Source organism: Halichoerus grypus, chromosome 12 (assembly GCF_964656455.1).
Source record: "Halichoerus grypus chromosome 12, mHalGry1.hap1.1, whole genome shotgun sequence".
Lineage (NCBI taxonomy): Eukaryota > Metazoa > Chordata > Mammalia > Carnivora > Phocidae > Halichoerus > Halichoerus grypus.
Window position 1 is genome coordinate 19,690,947 of NC_135723.1, and position 24,305 is coordinate 19,715,251.

Here is a 24,305-nt window from a genome sequence, read left to right on the forward strand (position 1 = left end):
AACAGAGACATTAAAAAAAAAAGTTTTACATCTTGCCAAAATTTGGCAGCACACTTTGGTAGAGTTTGAGACAATGCAGTAAACCACCACATATCAAGTGAGAAGTGCTGTCTTAAGCGACAAGATTTATTTGGAGGCCACCCTGGGAAATAGAGGAGTCCAGAATCTCCACCTCAAAGCCAGGCTTCATGGAGACTCGCGCTCAATCCGGGAGCTGGAAGGTTGCTTAGGATACAGCGCGGCTCTAACAACTGGGTTATAACAGTAAATAAAATTGCCATCTGTTGAGCTCTTAATATGGGCCAGGCGCTGTGCCAAGCATTTTACAAGTGTTAGCTATCTTTTTTTTTTAAACCTGTTTAAATTGTGAAATAAAATACTCTTAGATTAAAGTGTTCAAAACAAATGTACAGTATAATGAACAATCACAAAGCAAACACTAGGATAACGACCTCCTCGGTCAAGAAATAGAATACCTTCAAGCACTGCAGGACCCCCTCTGCCCCAAGTATCCCTGTCTATCCCAGAACCCTCCCCTCCCCAGAAGCAACCAGCCTTCCAACTTTTGTGATCATCGCTTCCTTACTTTTCTTGATAGTTTGCTCAACAATATATGCTCTACAACATAAACTCCATTATATAGAGTTTAGTGTTACCAATTTTTAAAGTAAAATTGTATAGTACGTATTATTTCTTTTGTTCAATATTGTGTTTGTAAAACTCATTCATGTTGTTCCCCACAGCATAGTTCATTCATTTTTTGGTGCTGTATAGTACTCCATCATGTGAATGTATCACAATCTATGTATTCACTCTACAGTTGATGGATCTTTGTGTTGTTTCTAGCATGAGACGATGAACAAAGTTACAGACAAGCTTGTATATGCATTCCAGTGTACATGAGAAGTTCTTCTTAGAGGTGTATATCCAAGAATAGAATTACTGGGTTGTGCAATGTGCCTGCCTTCAGGTTACTAGATAATGCTAAAGTGTTTTCCAAAATGCTTATACTCATCACATTCCCACCAGCAGCATTGAGATTTCTGGTTCTCCACATGCTCTTCATCAACACTTGGTATTAATAGATTTTTCAAATTTTGCCAATCTGATATGCATGTGTAGTATTTAATTATAGTTTTAATGGTAGTTTAAAACTTTAAATACATTGACTCCTACTTCATACATTCATCTCGATCTCGCTACTTTCACTCAACACTGCGTTTATAGGATTCATCTGTGTTGTTGCGTATGGAACCTCACTGTATCCCCCTCATTAATGAGGTTGATCTTATTTCCATATATTTTTGAGCTATGCTCTATCCTCTTTCGGTAAGTGCTTGTTCAAGTCTTTTGCTTGTTTGTCCATGGGGTTGGCTGGGTTTTTTTCTTATTGATTTGTAGATTTTTCCCAGTTTGATTCTAGATACTGGTTCTCTAGTAGTCTTACGTGTTGCAAATAATTTCTTTGACTCTCTCGTGTGCCTCTCTAATCCTCATGAGCTGAAGAAAAAGATATTGTGGCATCTGTTTCATGGTTGAGGAGACAGAACAGAGCCTTCGAGAAGGTCACTGCCTTGTTCTGGGTCCCCTCCCCCCCCGAATCAGCCTCACAGCTGGGCAAGCAAGCCTGGCTCTGTCCCCTAGCCACGTGCAGGGGGGACCCGTCAGTCCTCTCCCATGCTCTGCAGTCCTTCCGCTCCTTCTGCCTCAGCTCCGCTCTTCACTCCTTCTTCCTTGCTGACGACTCCCACTTTCTGCCCTCTCCTCGTGTGACCCTTCTCATGTCCCTAGTTCCAGATGTTGTCACTCCCCGAAGGAGGTTGTCAGCTCCATCTGGCACCGTCCCGTCAAGGACGGGCTTCACACCAGACCGCATCACAGCCGGGGCTCCGGCACTCTCCCAGTCCACCTGTGGCCAGTGTGGCGGAATCCCAGGGCCAGCGTGCATCGGGTGGAGCTGTGGGCATAGGGGAAACTCAGCAGAGAGACTGCTCTGCCAAGCCTCTGTCTCCTCCCGATCTTCACGTTTCTGGCTAATCCTCGCCTGCTATTTTCACACCATCCTAATGACAACTCCCAGTCAGTCTGTCCAACACACCTGAGCGTCTTCCAGGATGCCACGCTCCCTACCCAAGCCCAGCCAAGCCTCAGTTCCCATCAATTCCTATCAAGCCCTATCCGGTCTAAGTCTCTCCTAAGTCAACCCACTCTCTCCAGGGTACACCCATTGGGCCTCCACCCTAGTCCAGGTTCCGCCCCAGGGCAGACTACCACCACTCCCACCTGGAAGCCAAAAGCTACCTCATATTCTCTTCATGTCCAGTCTCTCCTCTTCCTAATCTGTTCTCCACACAGCAGCCAGGGGAATCTATTCAAAATGCCAGTCCGATCATGTCAGATTGTTCAAAACTTTCAATTGGCTTCCATTTCTCTTGGCATAAAAACCAAAACCCATAAGATGAACCCCAAGGCCCTGCAAGGTTTAGCCCTTGCCTCCTCTTCACTCTTCCCCTTGCTCCCTGCTCTTTGCTCCCCTGGGAACCCTTCCAGTCCTATTGACAGGCCAGGCACGCTCTCACCACAGGGCCTTTGCACTTGCGGTGTGAGCTGCCCACCTACTACCACACCCCGCCTGGTTAATTTCAGGCCTCAGCAGTTGTGGCCTCTCTGACATGCACAGGTGACCTGCACATCCCTGCATACCCGTTACCTCGGTTGTAGGCCGAACATTGTTCGTGCAAACAATATAGGATTGTCTCCTGTCTGTCAGACAGGCAAAGATTATGATTATTGATAAAATCCTGTGTTGAGGCTGCAAGAAAACATGCACTCCAATTTGACTCCACCTGAATGGTAGGAAGTATGGCACCAGCTGTCATTTAAATGTTTCAGACCCTTTGCCCCAACATTTCCACCTCCAGGAATGTATCCTTTAGAAAGAAATACTCCCACCAGTTCATTGGAAAGGTCATGCTGAACAAGTTCTGTGGTATCATTGTTTATAATAGTGAAAAGTAGAAACAGTACACATATCAATAAGACACTAAACTGTGGTACATTCATAAAATGGAGTATGACTCAGCCGTTTAAAAGAACAGGGTAGATCTCTTTGTATTCATGTGGAAGGATGTCTAAGATACATCAAGCTAAAAAAAATTAAAAAGACTATGGTTCCATTTTTATGTTTTTAAAATATAAGACAGCTGTATTTTTAAAAGTTGAAGAAAATGCACAAACCTATTGACGGTGGCTATCTCTGGGGAAGCAAGATGAGTTAACAGGGGATTTTTCTTTTCTATATTATATATTTCTTTTTTTTTTTTAAAGATTTTATTTATTTATTTGAGAGAGAGAGAGAATGAGAGACAGAGAGCATGAGAGGGAGGAGGGTCAGAGGGAGAAGCAGACTCCCCGCCAAGCAGGGAGCCCGATGCGGGACTCGATCCCAGGACTCCAGGATCATGACCTGAGCCGAAGGCAGTCGCTTAACCAACTGAGCCACCCAGGCGCCCATCTATATTATATATTTCTGTGATGTTTGATTTTGCTCTTTTATTACCACAGTTTATAATCTGAAAAAAATTTAATGAAGAAAGATCACAGTTACAAAATTAAACCTAGAGTGTCTGTCTTCTCCCTAGAAGCACTCTGAGGTCAGCAAGTGCTTTCTCCTCTTCAGTGTTGTCTCCCCACAGCCTAGCCAGTGCCAGGTACATAGAAGGTGTCCACTGAACATTTGTTCATTGAATGAATAAATGAATGAATGAATGAATGAATTGTTTCTGTGGCCCTGTAAAATGGCGTGCCCACTCAATACTCCAGGAACAGACCCGTGGCTGCCTCCTCTCTTGAGCTGTACTCCATGCTGTAAAAAAGTCGTGAAGTGTTTCACCATCAGGTTGTTTGCTGATATTGAGTTTTAGAGCCTTCATACAAGTACTGATTTAGGCAAATAATTTTACATTTTGTCCCTGTCAAATTTTATCTTTAGAGTTTTGTTCACACCTGCCAAGGTATTTTAAAACCCAATCCCTGACATCTAACTAAATATAAGTCCTACTAGCTTTATGTTACCCACAGTTGATTTATATGACTCATATGTTTACTTCCAATTTAATTATAAACAAAGAAAACTGCACAGGACAGGGCCTCCAACAGAACCTTGCAGCCCTCTGTGAGAGGTGGCTCTCCACATTGACTTGGAGGAATCTGGTCTTTCTGTGCACAATTAAGCTCAAGCACATTAAGCTCATCCCTATCTCGGGGCCTTTGCACTTACAACTCTTGCCAATGGGAAAGCTTTGTCCAGATGGTAACTCCTTCTTGATATTCAGGGCTCAGCTCTAAGATTACCTCATCAGAAAGGCCCTCCTACTGCCCAATCTAAAATAATTCCCTCCCTACTTCCACATTACCTTGTTTTGTTTTCTTTAAAGCACTTAAACCAATAACTAAAGGTACCTGGTTTGTATTTCTCATTTACCTCTTTATTACCTGCTCCCTCCCTCCACCCCGGTGTCAGTGGGGACATCATCAGCCTTATTCTCTATCTCCTATGCCTGGAACACCGTACTCACTCAATAAATATTTGCCGAGGGAATGAATAAACAGACTTGGTCGGATACCTGTGATTCCACCTGCCTGAAAATTGTCCTCTAGACCCTTGTTCCCATTTTATATGCGAGGATGTTTTATTAGTTTCCTGGGGCTGTTGTAACAAATTACCACAATTTGGGGGGCTTAAAACAGTTTATTCTCTCATAATTCCGGAGGCCAGAAGTCCAAAATCGAGGTGTCAAGAGGGCAGCGCCCCCTCTGGAGGCTCTAGGAGACAATCTTGCCTCTTCTAGCTTATGGGGGCTGCTGTTGTTCCCTGGCTTGGGGCTGCATCACCCCGATCTTCAAGGCCAGCACCTTCAAATCTTTATCTGTTCCATCATTACATCACCTTCTCCCTTTTTTGTGTCCTTGTAAAATCTCCCTCTGCCTCCCTCTTAAAAGGATATAGGTGATGGCATTTAGGACCCAGCTGGATAATCCAGGATAATCTCTCCAACTCAACCTGCTTCACCCAATCACATCTGCAAGACTTGACCACATACTACCATAGGTAGTACATGCACAGGTTTCGGGGATTAGCGTCTAGTATCTTTGGGGGCCACCATTCAGCCCCCTGCAGGTGTCATTAGCAACTCTGAGAAATGCCTTTGCAAAATGGGGACACATCACGCGTCCAGGATTTCTCTTTCCCACTCCTCCGGTGGCGCCTGCCACAGAGGAAAGCTCAGCAAATGCTTCCTGAATGCATAAATGTATAGATGTTGTTCTGCTCTACCACTCCCCACCCCGGCCCTCAAAAGGAGAAAAAAAAAAAAAAAAAATGGGTCTATAGTTCCTTTAGTAGAGCTGGTTTCCCCAATTCACAGATTCTCGAGAAGCCAGAACGGGGTTTGGAAACTGTGGCGTCATTTCATGAGTGAGCTCCATCTGACATGTTGCCAATACCCATCGGGAAGGCTATATGATTAGTGAACGGGTAACAAGACTAAAATTATTTACGAATGAGCCTTGCCCACTAAAGACGGTTTGGGCTGTGCTCACATTTGGTTTCTCTCCCTCTCCAGCACTCTGAGGAGGGTTGTGTTGCAGCCAAATTAGTTCTTTGGCTTCTGTGATATTGGTAAGAGAATAGGGAGAGACCAAAGGGCACTGACGAGGCAGAAGGGAAAAGAGTGTGTCTTTCTCAAATTGAGGGGACCCCTGATGGACTTCATCTAAAAGGGTAGCCTCTGGGAAAGGGACTGCTCAGATCCATGATAGGGTCATTCCATAGTAAAATCTATTTTCAAGTCCCTGGTCTGGCTCCCAGAGTGGCACCAAACCCCCGATTCCCTGCTGATAGCAGCAGGTTAGTCTACAGTTATTGTGTGTATTATTTTTTTTAAGATTTTATTTGACAGAGAGAGCACAAGCAGGGGGAGCGGCAGGCAGAGGGAGAGGGAGAAGCAGACTTCCCGCTGAGCAGGGAGCCCAACGCGGGGCTCGATCCCAGGATCCTGGGATCATGACCTGAGCCGAAGACAGCCACTCAACCGAATGAGCCACCCAGGCACCCTGCATGTATTATGTTTTAATAATTTCTTGGCAAAACCAGAGAGCAAAGACCTGCTGATGTAGGGCCTTGGTCCCCATCCCCACACTCCTGCCATGATAGGGTTCTCTGGAGAAGGTGTCAGTTGGTGGGGTTTGGTAGCCTGCGATTGCATCTGGGCTGGCCCCTGGAGTCGGCACGGCTAAGCAGCAGGGGAAAAGCTCTGACAGCAGAGAATGGAGGCAGGTCACCCTATGTCATTATCATGGTGATGGTGATCATTGATCTTATGCTCAACCCTCAGTGGTGCTCAAGACCTCCCCTCCATCACCCTGCAGGAAGGACTTTCGGTGAAAGGGGAGAGGGATTGAGGACAATCAAGGGGACTTCCCTGAGGTCTGTAAGTGGAAGAGGATTCTCTTCTCTCCCTGCTCCATAGAATAAACACCAAGAGGGCCAAACAGGCCAGGGAGCGGGCCGCGGAGAGAGCAGGATGCACAGGTCTAACTTGAGAGATGAAGAAGGGATTGAGGCTCACGTGTGGCTCAGCCCGGCATGCCAGCAGAGAAGGCCAGAGACAAGCTCACCCCCAGCAGTCCTGGCTAGAACGAGTTGTGCATTTGCCTATAATGCCCTCCTCACCAGAGAAGTAGCGCGGCCACGAAGCCCAGGGGCATCGTGCCATGGAAAGCTGCTGGCTTCAGGGGAGATAGGGCCGGCCATGGCGTTTCTTGACGTAGTAATTAGAACTTAGGGTTGATGCCACAGTTTTCCTGAGAACACATCAGTGCAATTATAAAGCATATCAATGGGGCAGTGATGATTCACTCCGCAAAGAATCTAAACAAACTAGTCCTTTCTAATTCCCATTACAGCTTTTCATGAAGGGAGGCATACATGTTTTGTGGTTGAGGAAAAGAATGCCTATCACCAGCTCTTACTTGCAGTAACTTATCTGTGAGTTTGTGAAGTGATCAAACCCCTTCTGGGAGACAGCCTGAACTGGAGAAAGGGAAACAAAATTGCACCTCAGCTAACATAATGGCCGCACTGGTAAATCTGAAACAAGGAGCTCAAGGGGTTTGAGAGCACCAGATTGGATTATGAAAATTTCACGGGTTAATTGCTGAAAACTTGGTCCTTTAAAAAAGTGTATAACTCTGGGGTGCCTGGGTGGCTCAGTTGTTAAGCGTCTGCCTTCAGCTCAGGTCATGATCCCAGGGTCCTGGGATCGAATCCCCCGTCGGGCTCTCCGCTCAGCGGGAAGCCTGCTTCTCCCTCTCCCACTCCCCCTGCTTGTGTTCCCCCTCTTGCTGTGTGTCTCTCTGTCAAATAAATAAATAAAATCTTTAAAAAATTTAAAAATTAAAAAAAATTAAAAAGTATATAACTCCACAAAGGAAAAGACTGATAGGTGTAATGGCATAAAAAATCTTCTGAATTCATACATACACGTGTGCACACACAAATCCACCAGAAATAAAATTAAAAGCCAAATAGTAAATCAGGAAAAAAATCTTGCAACCTAGAACACAAAGGTTTACTTTATTTAATATATAAAGAGCTTTCATAATTCAATAAGAGAAAGGTGAACACTAATAGAAAAATGAGCAATTTATTAAAAAATAAATAAGTATCATCAATAATCAGAGATACAACTGAAATAAATAAGAGATGAAATTCTTTCCTGTCAGGCTGAAAGATGAAAAAAGAATTAAAGATACACCACAGATGAGGCAAGGAGTGGGAATTTTCACACACGCCGGCCAAATTTGACAAATTCAAAATTTTAAATGCATATATCCCCTTTGACTTATCAACTTCATTTAGAGGAAAGCACCCCAAATAACCATGAATGTGAGAAAAGATTTAGCTATAGAAAACATTTATTATAACATTGTTAATAAAATATATAAAAGAAACAACCTAAATGCCCCAAATTGAGGATTTAAATATATTATATTTTAAGAACAGCCATTTACTAGGATACAATGCAGTCTTTAAAAGTGGTTATTTAAAGGGGGCACCTGGCTGGTGCAATCAGTTAAGCATCCCTGACTCTTGGTTTAGGCTCAGGTCATGATCTCATGGCTGTGAAATCGAAACCTGTGCTGGGCTCCATGCTTAGTGTGGGGTCTGCTTGAGATTCTCTCCCCCTCTCCCTCTGCCCCTCCCCCCACATGTGCGCGCTCTCTCTCAAATAAATAAATCCTTTTTTAAAAAGTGATTATTTTAAAAGGGTGATTTCATCTATGTTGACCACATTGTAACATAGTTCTAAATATATAATTTTATGTAGTATCCATATCTAAATATGTATATATGGAATGCTCCTCCAAGTCAAGTCATTTAGTTTGGAGATTGGGATCTAAAAATATGTAAATATATGATAGATAGGTATAGATATAGTTAGATAGATAGAATATCAGAATAATATTCTATCAAATACTAACACTTATTTCTATGTTTGTGTTAACTCATTTATGCTGCTTGTTTTTCTTCCAAATGCTTTGTAAAAATTACTTTATATGCAAGGGGAAAAAATACAACCATTTCAAAAAGACAGAATGCACATGTGGACAAATATCCTTGAGGTGGAAGCATCCCTTTTGGCCACTGAGGATTCGCAGAGTAAGCAAAAGAAGTCCACAATGAATCACTTAGAATTAGAGTAGCCATATAATTTATCACCAAAACCAGGACACTTTTGAGACTGAAAGGACAAGCTATTAATAATTTTGTATAATCCGGGACTCCCCAGGCAAACTCAGCCATGTGCTCATCCTACTTAGGATGAAAAATCTGTTTAACTTGCCTTTGAAAACAACCCAGAGTTGGAGTATTAGAGTAAACCACGAACACAGAGCTCCCTTTTATCAGTACAGTCGGGTGCCATTTCTAAACATGCCAGCCAGATGGTTAAAGAATCTTGAAAAGTTCAAGTTTCTCACCTGATGAGCTCCTATCCACAGAGTCCTCATTTTAGAGATTCGTTCTTGACAAAAGGTATTTCTCAAAGAATTATGCCACTTGCCGAAGAACACACAGTATTATGCTCAAGTTATCTCATACTGTAGATTTTAATCTTGGAAACATTGTGTAACACTTTCAAACCCTTCCTGATTCCAAATCCCCTTGTGACTTGCCTATTTTCCACTAAGAGCTCTGTTGTAGGGAATTATTGTCTATTGACCTGAGGCTCTCACTTAAGGCCACTCTCCCCCATGCAAACTCTGCCCACGGGCTATTCACGTCCTCCCCCAACCCCCAACACCATCTTTCCCAGCCCAGCTCAAATTTCTCCTCTGCCCCAAGCCCTCCACTGCCAAAGCAGCAACCCTGGCCTGGCATTTATCATCTGCACATCGGAACAGCCCCTTCTCAAGGGCTAGCCTGTTCTCCAATCACCGACTACACACACATCTCTCCCCACCCCTGGTGAAAGCAACTACTCAGTCTATGCGACCCGGCACAGGGCCAGGCCAGGCCAGTGTGTCAACCTCTCTCATTCCAATTATGAAACAAGGGTTGCAATTCCTTTAGATACCCCACCTCCCACCCAAACTTGACTATTTACTAGGCATTAGAAGAGACTTTTTTTTTTTTTGCTTAGCCAGAGTCTGTGAATGCCAAGGTATTTGCATAGGTGGAAAAATTAAAGACTTCTCAACTGAGGCAATCAGTGAGGTCTTTCCCCCCTAAAAGCACCATGAAATGGCACACACTAGAGATTCAGAACCAAGTCGGAACAGAGAGTAGTGTCGTGTGTTATAAAGATGGTTACGTCGCCACAAGGGCACAAGGGATGAAAGCTCAGACAGGTTCTGTTAACACATAGGATACTATCACTCCCACCTTACAGTATTTTACTTGGATTTGATGCTCCCTGTATGGGGCCTACATGGAGGGCGTCAGCTGATCAATGCTCCAACATTTGCCCTCACCCTCCTAAGAGTCCGGCACCTGCCATTTCTTGGCATTGATCACACACTAGGAGACATACGTTGCTAAATCAATCATGGGTCAACCATAATTGAAACGACACTCTTTGCACCTCCTGCTGCCAAATTTATAAACTGATATACATGTCAATGTCTCCTCCTCCAAGCCAAGCTTAGGATGACTTAAACCGTAACAGAAGTATGAACAGCCAAATTTAGATAGCAAGATTGTTCTATTTATTCCATCACGCAAGGCACTCTATTTCCCACACAGCTCCCAGCTGAACTGCTAACATACAGAGAGTCATCAATAACCACCTTCTTTGCTGCTGGTCCATCTAGCACTTTCATGAGCTTTAGGGAGAGGCGTACTTTCTTGAAGAAACTTTACTTCTATTAGAAGATTGCTTCATGGTCCTGATTTTGTTCGAACAAGCCACTTTCGTGCCATCTGCCTAGAAAACTGTCACAATAAATCTATGTCTGTCCTGTGAATGGTGCTCCTTTAAAAGTGGCACAGTTGTGCAGTGCACAACCTGTGCAATGGCTGAGGCCAGGTGTTTGATAACTTTGGAATATAAGAAACCAAAGGGAGGGCGCCGTGCTTTACTTCCACTCTGTGCCTCACTTTTATCATCCATAAGTTGGGAATAATAGGAGCTATCTAGCATGGGTGTCTTAGCACTGATCAACGTTCCCATTAGAGTAGGTAAGCCATGGTCTGTAAGGGATTCAGAGAGAAAGAGGCGACCACATGACTTGATTATTGCATAAGAACTATATTCATTTCCTTTGATTCTACAAATTCACCCAATAACATAATTTGGCTTTCATATATTGAAAGGGCAAAGACCTTGGGTTTAACGCGTAGTGATGGATGACGGCTCTCACAGCCCTGCCACACTCTTACTGGGTTTCTGTGTGAGGAAAGAAGCCCACGATGACAAAGAAATTGCTGGGGGTTAGGTGTTCATTCTCTGGAAATGAAAAAGAAAGAAAGAAAACTAGAAATTAGTTGCCCTACATCAGGGTTTCTGACTATGATTTTGGGCTGGATAAATCTTCCCATGCATCTGAAGGCAGGATATTTACCGGCATCCCCGACCTCTACCCACTAGATGCCAATAGTACACCCCAGCCCCAGTCAGGACAACCAAAAATGTCTCCAGCCATTGCCAAATATACTTGGAGTGAGGAGGGGAGGCAGCGAAATCATCCCTGGTTGAGAAACACTGGCCTACATGGAACTGTAAATTTATAGCCTCAGTATCATTCTTGGGATGTAGTAATCTATGTTTTTTTCTTTTTTTTTTTTTTAAAGATTTTATTCATTTATTTGAGAGAGAGAGAGCACATGAGAGGGGGGAGGGTCAGAGGGAGAAGGAGACTCCCTGCCGAGCAGGGAGCCCGATATGGGACTCGATCCAGGGACTCCAGGATCAAGACCCGAGCCGAAGGCAGTCGCTTAACCAACTGAGCCACCCAGGAGCCCGGGACGTAGTAATCTATAAATAAGCTGGTCTCCAAACAACAGAGACCTGGGCTTTACTCTAAGTTCTGCAGCGATTATTTTATGAACTTAAAGATACCAGGCTTCTGTCAACCTCTCTCATTCCAGTTATGAAACAAGGGTTGCAATTCCTTTAGATACCCCACCGCCCACCCAAACTTAACTATTTACTAGACGTTAGAAGAGACCTTTTTTTTTTTGCTTAGCCAGAGTCTGTGAATGCCAAGGTATTTGCATAGGTGGAAAAATTAGGTGTCATATAAATATAACTCAAACTCTGGCCTGTCATATAAATATAACCCAAACTCTGGCCTCTCATTTTCAGGATTTCCTCCTTTTGAGGGTATTGGGCTGGGGCTAGAAGAAAGGCATTAGGGATTGCTGGGGGCTGTCCCCTGCTCATTTTGTGCCTGGCCACCTCCCAGGGTACGGGGACTACCTTCTTCTCTCAAATAATGGAGCTGCTACCACACAGGACTGGCAGGAAGTAAAGCCAGCAACTTGCAATCTTCTATCTATGGCTCCCATGTAAGTGTAAGCCCCTGATTCAATTTCCCACAACGCCGCTACCCAAGACCAAGCCATTTAAAACCTTGAAGGAAGCAAAAGAAAAGACAACACAGAAAACCTTATGACTGGTTACTGGGTTTGAACAATTCCTGACTCATAGCTAGGTCATCCCAGAAGGGGTCCCCTACTGGACACTACCTGGCCCGGCTCCTGGCCCACGAGAGGCTCTTACCTACCTGCTCCCCACATGGGGGGAGCTCAGCCCTCATCCCGGATCTGCTCCCTCCCTCTGCTTCAGCCTCTAGTGCTCATGGCCCCTTCTTCTCACCCTGGGATGACTGACAGACGGGAATATCCCCATAGAGTCTCAACCACTAACCACAGGGGTTGGCCTTTTTAGATAGTTGGAAGGACAATCTCTCAACAATTCATTTTCCTAAATCTGAGATATTTGGTTTGGAAAGTCACCTTGGGGGAGGCTTTCTCCATGAGTCCAAGCTGGCTGTAGCCCTTGGGCCCAAGCTTTATGGTAACCATGAAATGGGCATGAGGTCAGGTTTCCAATGATCTTCCTCACATGGGCTGGTCTCCGTCTTGAGATGTCCCCATGACAACTGTTGAACAATGACACCTATAACACACTTTTCAGGAATAAAAAATACTTCCCAAGAGATAGAGTACTGTGGTCTGAATGATTGTGTCCCCCCATAAATTCATATGGTTGAAATCCTACTCCTGAAGGAAATGGTGTCAGGAGGTAGGGCCTTTGGGGCCTGGCGGTGGGGGAAGAGTGGGTCGTGAAGGTGGAACCCTTATCAAAGAGACGCTAGAGAGCTAGCTCGCCCCTTCCACCACGTGGGGACATGGTAAAAAGGTGCCATCTACGAACCAAGAAACCCTCACTGAACATGGCATTTTCCAATGCCATGGTCCCGGACTTGCAGCCTCCAGAACTGTGAGAAAGACAATTTTGTTGTTTATAAGCCCTTCAGTCTGTGGTAATTTGTTACAGCAACCCAAACAGACCAAGACAGAGGATTCTCAGTCCATAGTGGAAAAGAAACATTTTTTCCCCGACACACCAGCAAAACATATTATAAAACAACAGCAGTTAAAACTGTTAACTTGGTATGGAAAAGACAGGCCAAGCCATGGAACAGAAAAGAGAGCTCAGAAACAGACCCATGTATTTGGGAAGTGAGTGTATGACTGATCTCTATGGAAAGAAAGGCTAAGCTATTCAATATATGCCTGGGGAAAACTGGTAACTGGGAAAAGATCAAAAGTTAAATTTTTACCTCAGATCATTAACCAAAAATATCTAAGAGCTAAATGTAAAAATAAAAACCTATAAAGCATAAAGAAAAAATATAAGAAAATATTCTGTGACCTTGGGGGAAGAAGTCTTCTTAAGCAAGACACAAAACACAAAAAGCCTCAAGGAAAAATCTAATACACCTGACTACAACCAAATGAAAAAAAAAAAGTGTATAGAAAAGATGCCACACACGAGGTTAAAAGAAGACAAGCATCAAGCTGGAAAATTACATTATTTTCAAACAGACAAAAGCTCTCAATCTAGAATGTATAGAGAATTCCTAAGAATCAATAAAAAGATCTGAAAATGCCAATAAGAAATCATCAAAAGGTACCAACAGCAATTTGCAGAGTAAAAATACAATGGACATAAGAACGAATGCTCAAAAATATACCAGAAATGAGGGAAGTGCAAATTAAACAAGATATGTTTTTACCCTAATATTGGCAAAATTAAAATGTCTGAAAACGTTGGGTAGGAATTAGGGCGTGAGGCAATGGGCCCATTCCTACGCTGCTAGTGGGAGCATGAATCAGTCAGCTACTTCAGAAGACAATTTGGCAGAACTATGAAAATTTAAAATGCGCATACCCAGCAATTCTACTTTGGGGTAGAAATACTCCCTCATGCCCAGGAAGCAGATCTAAAAATAAAGATGTTGACCACTCTGTTTTTTGTAAAACCAGAAATCTCAATGTCTATCACTAGGACAACAGACAGACTCCAGAACATTATATGGAATAGTATGCAGCAGTTTAAAAGAAGAAGGTATTTCTGCTTATAATGACATGCAATCGCATGTGTGAAAAAAGAAAATTGCTGCAGAAAAATATCCACAAGACAGTCTGTTGCACTGTCAATCCTGTTTATGCTCATGCAAGGCTTCTTTCTCAACCAGGGATAAAACACATCTCTCTACAAAATGACGCTGCTCATGTTTAAAAGAAAATAAGAACACACATGTGGCAATATCATCTATGCCTGTGATGATAAATATAGACAGTAGGTAAATGTATAGAGAATGGTCTGGAAAACTGCCTTCAGAGTTGGGGGCATGGGAGGATCTGGGGGCAGGGACGTGTCCACGTTTGAAGGAAATACTCAAAGGGAATTTTCTCCTTATCACTACCGTTTCACTATCTCATGGGAACACATTCATATGTAACCTTTAGAATATAATATTAAATTGCTTTTTACAAAAGACAATAAACTGTTTTTGGAGGGAGGAAGTAATTTGCAGAGACCCCACTTGGCTTACTATTAGGACAACTATTTTCATTGCCGTGCAAAAGCAGTTTTGCCTCCAAGCACATGGGATTTTGCAGTTACTTGGCAGAACAGAAAAGTCTTATAGGGCCTTCTCCAGAACAAAGGGATATGAACCCTACCCTGAAGTCCACATCAGATGAAGTTTCAGGCAGAAGACTGCTGACACAAGTCTCCACCAACTGATGCGGGACAGCAGGCCCATAGGAAGGAACAGGAGCTTGGGTTTCCTTTCTAAGTAGAAGGATGGTCAGAAGCAACCACAGGAGCCCTCCTAGCATCAGAGGTCGGCCTGTTTCTGACTAGCCGCTGTTGTCTACACAACACATTGCAGCTAAAATAAGAATCAGCAAACATTTACAGTGGTCCGCTGTGCGCCAGGCCCTAGGCTGGGGGCTCCATACCCCGAATCTCACTTCATCCTCACAATGATCTGAAGAGAGGAACCTTGGTAGCCATTTAACAGATTGCAAAACTGAGGTTGGGATGGATGAAGAAAGGTTCTCAAGCAAATGACTGAAGAGCGATTCTCATTTACCACCTGCCGATCTCAAGCCCCTGCTCCGGCCCCAACCCCGCACCGCCTCGCCAGCTATATGAACAGGTGAGTTTGGAGGGGTTGGGGGGGGCGGCTTTGCTCCAATTAATAAGTGCCCATGAGTCTTAAGTCTGTCTATATTTATATTCAGGTGAAGGGCCAAAAGTGATTTCTATGACAATGCCAAAGAGACACTATCTTTTCTCCTGCCTGACCCCTGAGGAAGAGTGATGGACAGAAACGGGGCAGGCTCTGCCATGCTCAGGGGAGCAGAGACCTCCTCGGCCTGCAGCAGCAGAGGGGTTCTGGGGAGCCCTGAGAGAGCAAAGCCCCAGATGAGTCTGCCCGGGCTGTCAAGGCAGCTGTCCCTCAACACCACGCATTCCCGTGTTGGACTTTTCTGCCAGAGTCAGAATGCAAATTGCATGTTTTTGTAGTTCTGTTTATCACTAGAGTCCCTGTTTGTTTAGATCAGACACATGGCTAGGGCCTTATACTGAAACCAATACCCCAAAGCCGCAAAGCCTGGAATTCCTATTTTCTTTCCTACTCCCGTTGCTACTGGGGATCTTTTCTCCCGGTCCCCTTTGATCCAGCGACATGTGAGGGGCAGGGAAGAGGCAGGTAACCTTGTCTAACAAGGCCAGGGAGACAGCACACCTGCCCTCCAGATGCTGCGAGCTCTTACAAAAGGTAACAACGTATGTAACAAATTCCCCCCCCCCCCCCCCAGTTACAATGCTCAGAGAGAGTGGGTTCGGGAAATAAATTTAGAGAGAAGAGTGGCAGACGGGATAGATGGATTCAATTAAGACAAAGAACATCAAACAATTCCAGGGATGCCTCATTCTAATGGAATGTCATTTTCTCCTCATCGCCTCCAGGGAGCTCCCAACAACAGTCTAGGTAGGAAGTAGGGTGCACACACGGCAGCTCGACCCCAGAAGGAGCTTAAGATCCTCAGATGAGAGTGCTAATATTACCTCTTCTTTTCTTTTCAATAAGGAGGTAAAACAGCGCATGAATCAGACTAAATGAATGCAGGCTGCGTATTAGATGCACATCTCTCCAGAACCAGGTGTTATTCAAATTAAATAGGTATTTTCTACTGCCATCTCTGTGGAACTCATTTCTTTATTTGGTCTATAGGAGAGTCTCCTTTTTAATTAAATCAACCACTGTTATTTTTCTAAGAAAGATGATAAAACAATAAAAATATTTACACCCCTTTTATCTTCCCAAACATTAATCATGAAGGGAAGAAGGTGTTATACCTTTGCTAGACAGTTTTATCACATAGACATTGTACTAATACGCTTTAAATGACTGTTTTGCGGGTCAATTTATACCTATTAAGAATGTATAAAATTCTTGTTGCCACTAACAATATTTGTAACTCTTTATTACCAAAAGGAATTCAAGTCTGCAATAGATTTGCCATATGTATAGTTGAGATGTAAGTATAGATGTGTATATAATACTTTATATGCACCATGTTGACCCAAATGCTACTCCCGGCTGACCTCAATTTTCATCTAAAGTCAAGTGTAGAAGTCTAGTAGTCTGATGAGCAATGCTTCTGTCCTTCTCTGGCTCCCAGTGGTATAATTTTAATTGACAGCCATGTTCTCCAGTTACTAAGTCATAGGTGGGTTAGAGTTTCACAAAGTTGGTATTATTATCTCTATAGTCAGTGCAGACACTGGGCAAGGCTGAGGGTGGAAACCGCAATTCTACTGCAGAAGTCTAACTGCAGTAATGCATACGCGTTCTGATTATCAGCGAAACAGGCAATGTATCCAACGTCTATTTTGTAGAGATGCTAAACCACTTCTAGGCTCCAGCCCCTACTTCACTATGTTACAAACTAAAATGCTCCCAGCTAGAAGGGAATAATATTTAGGCTGTCATATCGGCTTCGGGGTGCTGTGTAGAAATAATCTCTACTTGAGAGACTTGGCTGGGGGCGTAAACTAATATTAAAATACTAGACCACTGCCTTGTTTCTCTGAGACTGAGGTGACCTGACTCCTCAGGATGATAAGCCACCGTTGGTTTTTTGGGTGGCTTAAAATGGCTCCTGAGAGCGGAGAATTTTCTGGAAGCTTACAACCACTGGGCTTGAGTGCCTTCATCACACTACTCTCCACACACCTCAAGGATGGCGGGGTTGTTAAGGGCCCCAGTGTGACAGCACCACAATCAGGAAAGACTTGTTTCCAACAGTTATATCATGACCTTGTCATGGGTGAATTCTTTCCATAAAGTAGTGATTGAGTTTAAATAGCAAAAAAACTTGAATACCCAGAGGTAAAGGTAAATTATAAAACTCAGCATGTAGGAGATACTAGAGTCAACCGGTCCCACCAAGCTGGCAAGGATGATACACAATTCAGACTCAAATGAGGCTCAAATGAGGACCAAGGAACATTGCTCAGACAACGTTGCTTTGTTATCTAATCACTTTATATGCAAACCATTCTGTATTAGTTATGTATTCTTACGTAACCAGTTATTCCAGAATTTTCACAACTTAAAACAACAAACACCAATTATCTCATAGTTTAGGGGGGGTCAGGAATCCAGGCATGACTTACCTGGGTGCCTCTATCCCAAGGTTTCTCACACACGTGGGCCAGGGCTGTGGTCTTGTCTCAAGGCTCCACTGGAGAAAAATATGTTTCCAAACTCATTCGCATGACTATTGGCACGATTCAGCACCTCATGGGCTGTTGGACCAAGGGCTCAGTTCCTCACTGACTGTTGGCCAGAGGCCTCCCCCGGTTTCCTGCCACCTGTGCCTCTCCATAGGGCAGCTCACAAGATGGCAGGGGGGCTTCCAGTGAGAGCAAGAGTGAACAAGATAGAATCCACAGTCTTTTTGTGAACCAACCTCAGAAGTGACATCCCATTCGTTTTGCTATATTCGATTTGTTAGTGGCAAGTCCCTTGTTCCGGCCCACACTGAAGGGAGGGGATCACACAAGGACATGAATACCAGGATGTGGGAATCACTGGCATCATTTTAGAGGCTGCCTACCACATCTTCCCTTGCATGAACAATACAGAAATAGACACAAAAAAAGTGGAAGGAAAATCAGAAAGCAGGAGGGGAAGGGAAAATGTTCCAGGATCTAATTACCTAGGCCTCTGAGCTCTCTCTCCCCCCAAATCCAGCCATACAACATACCTTCTGATGAGGCTCTCTTCAGAGAGTCTTTCATACCTGCCCCCTCCTCTCCACCTGCATGGGTACACCAAAGTTCATTTGGCCTTCACTTCTTCACACACACACACTGCAGCACTACTTCTAATCTGCTTCCATATCCAATAAGTCCTGGGCAGCACAGCCTTTCTAAGTCACCCTTTCTACTTACCCTTATGCACCAGAAAGCCCCTTTAGTGGCTCCCCACTGTCAAACAAAACCCAAACTCTTTAGGTTGCCCTTCAGTGCCTTCCATAATTTGACCCAGCCATGACTATTCTTCCAAACCCCCAATAATAACCCACCATCCCAGGTAAACCATGTTCAACCCCCCAAACACACCACACTTGTGCTCAGCTTGAAGCCTCCATTAATACCGTCAATCCCCTTCCCTTGGCAAGACCAGTCGTCACCTTACCATGATAAATCCTCCCCAATTTCTAAGGGGCAGAGCAAATCCTATCTTCTCTGTGATACATTTTCTGGTCATTCCAAACTACAGTTTAGTTCCTCTTATGATTAGGTACAGCTCTGAGAGACCCTACCATTCACTGCCTTGGCCAGTCACTGCACACTTGTGTTGTTTTTCCAAGGAGTTGATAAATTTCACACCTTCCTTCTTCCATAGAGACCATCAGACTGCATCTCCACAAGGGGCTAGGTCTCACTTGTCTTCCTCTGTGGAAGGCACTAGTCCATGACAGGTAATATTTGTTGAAAAGGGATGGATGGATGGATGGATATTTGGAAGGAAGTGTCAAGCACAGTGTCTAGCACATCCTAAGAGGTCAAAAAGTAATACATCTTTGTTAATACCACCAATTCTTAAAATGAGAATTTTCCACTCACTGGCATCTCAGCCACTTAGTGGTTCCTATGTAGAAACCCTTCCAAAGACAGCAGAGGCAAATCAAATTTGTCTGGGTCAAGCCCATTCCCACAAATATCACAACCAAAGACCAATCCATAGCTCCTCCTTCATTGCCCATCCTAACCCTGGCTTTGAGGTACAGGATGCCAAATGCAGGGGCATCAGATAGATGGCATAGCCGGCACAGAACTCAGTACGGAGCAACTTCAAATCAGTGTGCTTCAGCCACGGGGCAGAAACAAAAGTGGTAAGAACTAAAAGGGTACTGGGGAAAATGACAAATAGATCCATTGTGGGGGAGTGACCATATATTTTCGGTAATTCCTAGGAAACAAAAGGATTCAAAGAGAGAAAACAAGAAAGAGATACCAGAAGACCCTCTAAGGCCTTTGTTGCCTACCCCTAGGGAGAGGAGCCGAAATCTCAGTTAAAGCATCAAACATCCAAAATTCAGAAGAAATCTAACGCTTCCTTTCTAGCTGGCTAGAGCAGTTACGCCAGGAGTGAATGCTCCCAGGAGTCAGATTCCTGGCCCTAGGTTGCAGGTGCTAATCCGAGCCACCCTCGAATCACGGGTAGGGAGCGCTGGAAACTGCTCCAGGGGCTTGGCCCAGTAAGCAGCATCTTCCGTGCGGTGAATGTGCTCTCCCGGAATCGTGATCCTGGAGCAAGGTCCGCGCAGTGGTTCCCGGAGAACCCGAGACACGCATCGCGCAGAGCATCTGGGGGCACCGCGGCCCTGAGTTTTGAGCTTTGCAATGTCCCGCAGCCTGACTGAGCTGGGTAGGCAACTGCTCTCGCCCCAAACTCACCTGCTTTTTAGAACCACTTCCATCTACCCATGGGTCTCAGCTCCCAAAGGCATCCTCGGAATCCTCCACGGTCCCAAGGTCCACCGTGACAGGAAAGAAAGGGAGAAGGGAGTGGTGGCTGGGAGGAGAGGTCATCACCAGGGTCCCTCCCCGGCTTGGGATGCTCCTAGGGGGAAAGCCCTGCCGGGCTCCTCCGCACTGGGCCGCGGGGGGTCTCCGCGGGGGGTGTCCGCGGGGCGGGGGGGGGGCGCCTCACCGTGGACGACAGGGAGCCGGCGAGGGAAGGACACGCTCAAGGGCTGCATGCAAAAAACTTTCCGTCGTCTGGCGGCCACTCTGCGGGAAAGACCTCCCCGCCTACGGCCCCCGGGTCGTGCCTCTCCCCGGCCAGCCCCCCGGCCCCCGCCCCGCACGCCCCGCGCGCCCGGGTCCCTCCGACGCGGGCTCCGGCCGCCGGGCGCACGGGGCGGCGGTGGCGGCGGCGCCGCAGCATCTCCGCGCCCGCGCGCGCCGCAGCCTCCGGGCCCCGGCACGCGGCGCTGGCCCGGCGCGCGGCCCCTCCCCCGGCGGGCAGGCGGGCGCGCGGCGAGCTGCGGGCGCCTCTCTGCTGCCTCTGGCGGCCGCGCGCCACCGGCCGAGCCCAGCGGGCCCCGGGCGCCGAGCGCCGGCTCCTCCTCCTCTCTCTCCCTCCCCTCCTCCGCCACCTCCCCGCTCCCTCCTCCCGTCCCTCCCTCCCTCCCCCTTTCAGAGCACTCAATGTCGGAACGTTCCGAAGATGACGTCGGAGCGTTCTCGAATCCCGTGTCTCTCGGCTGCTGCTGCCGAAGGAACAGGGAAAAAGCAACAAGAAGGAAGAGCAATGGCGACACTGGATCGCAAAGTGCCCAGTCCGGAGGCGTTTCTGGGCAAACCCTGGTCCTCCTGGATCGACGCCGCCAAATTACACTGCTCCGACAGTAAGAACCCCACCGCCTCCTCCTCCTTTTATTATCCTGTAACCTTTCCATTCACCTAGAGCCACTGGGAAAAAGTGTGTGTGTGAGAGAGAGAGTGGCCCCCGGTGTCCTCCATGCTTCTCCCTCTCTCTCTAAATAAATACACACAGAGACAGATCATCAATGCACAGAGAGAGGCCCTGCTGCCAGGGCTGGCTGTCTGTCTGTCTGTGCCCGGCTCCCCGTGGCAGCCCGCGGGGTGGGCTTTCACAGCCCCACGGTGTATCTGTTTAAAAGGCTACTCTGTTGCTGCTTGCATAGTTTTTTTGGTACCTATCTGGGCCAGGTAGATGGCAATCCGGACTTGGGAGAAAATGTTGCATTGTCAATTTTTGAAAGATTTTTCATGTACAGTATTTATATTGATCTGTTTGCAAATAAACACTCTCCCCCCCCCCCTTGACTTTGGCTTTCCCCCCCTTTTTGATCTTTTTTTCCTCATTTTCTTTTCTCCTTTTCTTTTTCATCTGCAGATGTAGATTTAGAAGAGGCTGGAAAAGAGGGTGGAAAAAGCAGGGAGGTTATGAGGCTTAATAAAGAAGGTAAGTGAGCTACTGGCATTTTAGTGTTAGCATGTGGCAGAATCTTCACCGGATTTCGACTATAATGTGAATTGTTCTGCTGGGTACAGAGTGACTAAGGCTTGTCAAAAATCGAGCACGCCCAGGTGACTACTGCTTCATGTTAACTTCTTTCAAAGTATAAATACAACTGGGGGGGGGAGGGGGGAGACTGTGGAAGGCAGAAGTTTACAGCACTTAAGCCGGAGTCCACATTTGGACCTTCTGATGCATATCTGCCATTCACCTTTGGAGCATCATTGCCAAATGGTGGTGGGGGGTGGGGGGTGTCTTGAAATCTCTGAAATGAGGAGCGGGGCTCCCTTTACCAACATCCCAGCCTTCCTTGTGGGTACATACACAACAGTTTAATGAGCCCCACATGGTCAGTCATTCCAGCAGCTACTTCTCCACTCTCCACTGAAAACCACTGTACATGGCAGACCTTTGCAGCAAGTTACATTCGGCCCACTTTGTGTTTGGTCACAGATTGTTGTGTGGCGGGCAGGGCTAGGGGCAGCTGTGTGTGCAGCCCCCCCCCTGCCGGTCGCACATCGCTGTTTCCCCAGCCTGGAAATATAGTACCTGAAATGGGACACAGTGAGTAGATAGGTCATCCCAGACTGAGGCAGGGATGGGAAGCCACGGCCTGCTGGAACGGGCATCAAACACACATGGTCGTCATAAATAAATCATATCCTGTTCGTGTTTGCAGGCCTTCCATATGTAACTCTGGCCTGTGGGCTTCACATGGAGCAACTCCAGAGGCCACTTTCTGCTGAACAAATGGATGGGTTCATTGGAATTGTGATTTACTAACTGGTGTCTTGTAAACATGGCTGGCTGAAATTGGAGTGGGAGGAAGGCATGAGGGGGCAGAAGAGGTTGGTGGGAAGTGTTGAAGGAGTTCAGCCATCACTAGGCCGTGGGAGCATTGCTCATCCAAAATGAATGGAAAAAAGGCCAGTTAGACTCCAAAGAATGGTCTCCCTCATAAACCAGGATAGCACCCTGTAAGGCAGTTAAAACCTACTTGGAAGCGTTTTGTGGATCACCACCTAAGACAGTCGGTTTTCTGTGCCCAGGGATTTCCTGACCATCCAGTGAGAGGAGAATTTGTGCTTTAGAAAAAATAGCATGGAAGTTAAAATATTCAAGGACAGTTCTCTAGCATAGTGTTCCTGCTAATTAATCACTTCGGGAACGAAACCTTATTCTAAAGATGTTTGCCTCTAAATATCGTAGTGTGGTCCTGCCATGTGTCTCCAGGATGCACAAGGGAACAATATCAAGTGGAATTCTTACAAGTGGCAGCTTATTGGCGCTAAATGTCCATGCGTGTTGGCAATGGAAAGTATCACTAGAAATTGTTTTTCTTTATAAACTCTTGAGATCTTTAAGAGCTCATGGGACTCCGTTGTCAGACCACTAGCCATGAAAAGGTTTCCACAAAAAAAGATGAGGTTGTGAAAACCTTTAAATAAGTTGAGTAAAGGTCATGGTGTGCCACCGATTCGTACCTCTCAGGCCTGGGTGACAGATTCTGACCATACCGCACAAAACTCATATTCTGCGCCTTCCTCCCTGCGTCCATCTCAAAAGACTCTTGTTCTCAGATTCTCTTTGCCTCTTGGGAAATAGATTCTTTTAAGGAAAAATGAAAAGCTCGCCTTTCCTCAGAAGTCACAAGTGGTACATCCTGCTTATTATAGTCTTTGTCCTGTAAAGGTACAAAGATTTAGCTCCTAATTATATGCGTTTGCATTAAGGACACCCACTGTTCAGTGTAACATGCAATTGCTGAGTTCACCAAATAGCCATGTATGGGGTGAAATCTCTTTGTTCGTGGGCCTGGTGGAGCAAGCTTGGGTTAGCAATCCCTGAAGGTCTTCCTGGTATGTGCATACAGTTTTCTTTAGAGGGAGAGGATGTAGTAGTAAATATCTATCCCCCCACCACCACCATGGTGAGGAATTGAAGGGTTGAACTGGGATTCTGTGTTGGTATGTTTGGTTGCTAGAATCTCCAGAAACACTGGTTGCATTAGTCTCGCCATGGGCCTTCTTGTCAGAGTCACCGCGTGGGTGGCCTCCAGATGGATATGTGTTTGTGGATGGGTCTCCAGGACACAAAGTGACCTAGGTGTGATCGTGTTTATCCACGGGTGTGAAATGCATAGATTGGCCATGATGCAGTTGGGAGGAAGCAGGTCTTGAAAAGAAGTTTGGGCTTTAATGGCAGTGAATGAGTTAGGAATTCCAACTGAGAAATCAAGGGATGTGATCCACATTTTAAATATTTTAAATTGTTGTAAAAAAAATATAATGTAAAATTTGCCATTTTGACCATTTTAAAGAGTATAATTCAGTGGTGCTAGGTACATTTACAGTGTTGTACAACCATCATCATCCCTATACATTTCCTGAACTTTTTCATCATCCCGACCAGGAACCCTGTAGCCATTACATGATAACTCCCCATTGCCTTTCCCCTCAGCCCTGGAAACCTGTTCATCTGCTGTCTCTATGAAGATGCCTATTTTAAATTCTCTCTCTCTCTCCCTCCCCCACTCCTCTTTCTCTCCCTGCCCCCTTTCTCCCTCTCTCTCTGAAATGCAGTATTTGTCCCTTTGTGTCTGGCTTATTTTACTTAGCATAACATTTTCATCATTTATCCATGCTGTAGCA

The 24,305-nt window shown here is 45.5% G+C and overlaps 1 protein-coding gene and 1 long non-coding RNA gene across 12 annotated transcripts in view; one reads left to right on the forward strand and one right to left on the reverse strand.

Annotated features, from left to right (window-relative positions):
* Window positions 1–20,309, reverse strand: part of LOC118519792 (uncharacterized) — a 31,493-nt gene extending 11,184 nt beyond the window's left edge. The window contains exons 1-5 of one of the 7 annotated variants that reach the window (XR_013443085.1): window positions 18,926–19,266; window positions 18,365–18,418; window positions 17,772–17,839; window positions 12,521–12,666; window positions 10,886–11,009 (exon numbers count right to left, since the gene is read on the reverse strand). This is a non-coding gene — a long non-coding RNA (uncharacterized LOC118519792). Of the gene's footprint in view, window positions 1–10,885; window positions 11,010–12,520; window positions 12,667–17,771; window positions 17,840–18,364; window positions 18,419–18,925; window positions 19,267–20,063 lie in introns of those variants that run through there. The other 6 variants (XR_004909338.2, XR_004909342.2, XR_004909339.2 and 3 more) reach the window with 6 other exon arrangements.
* Window positions 20,310–20,787: 478 nt separating this feature from the next.
* Window positions 20,788–24,305, forward strand: part of ATXN7L1 (ataxin 7 like 1) — a 229,341-nt gene continuing 225,823 nt past the window's right edge. For 2 of the 5 annotated variants that reach the window (XM_036067414.2, XM_036067415.2), the window contains exons 1-2: window positions 20,799–21,019; window positions 21,532–21,600. In XM_036067414.2, the coding sequence (XP_035923307.2) occupies window positions 20,839–21,019; window positions 21,532–21,600 (250 nt within the window). In that variant the 5' untranslated portion in view covers window positions 20,799–20,838. Of the gene's footprint in view, window positions 21,020–21,531; window positions 21,601–24,305 lie in introns of all 5 variants that reach the window. The other 3 variants (XM_036067427.2, XM_036067411.2, XM_036067410.2) reach the window with 3 other exon arrangements.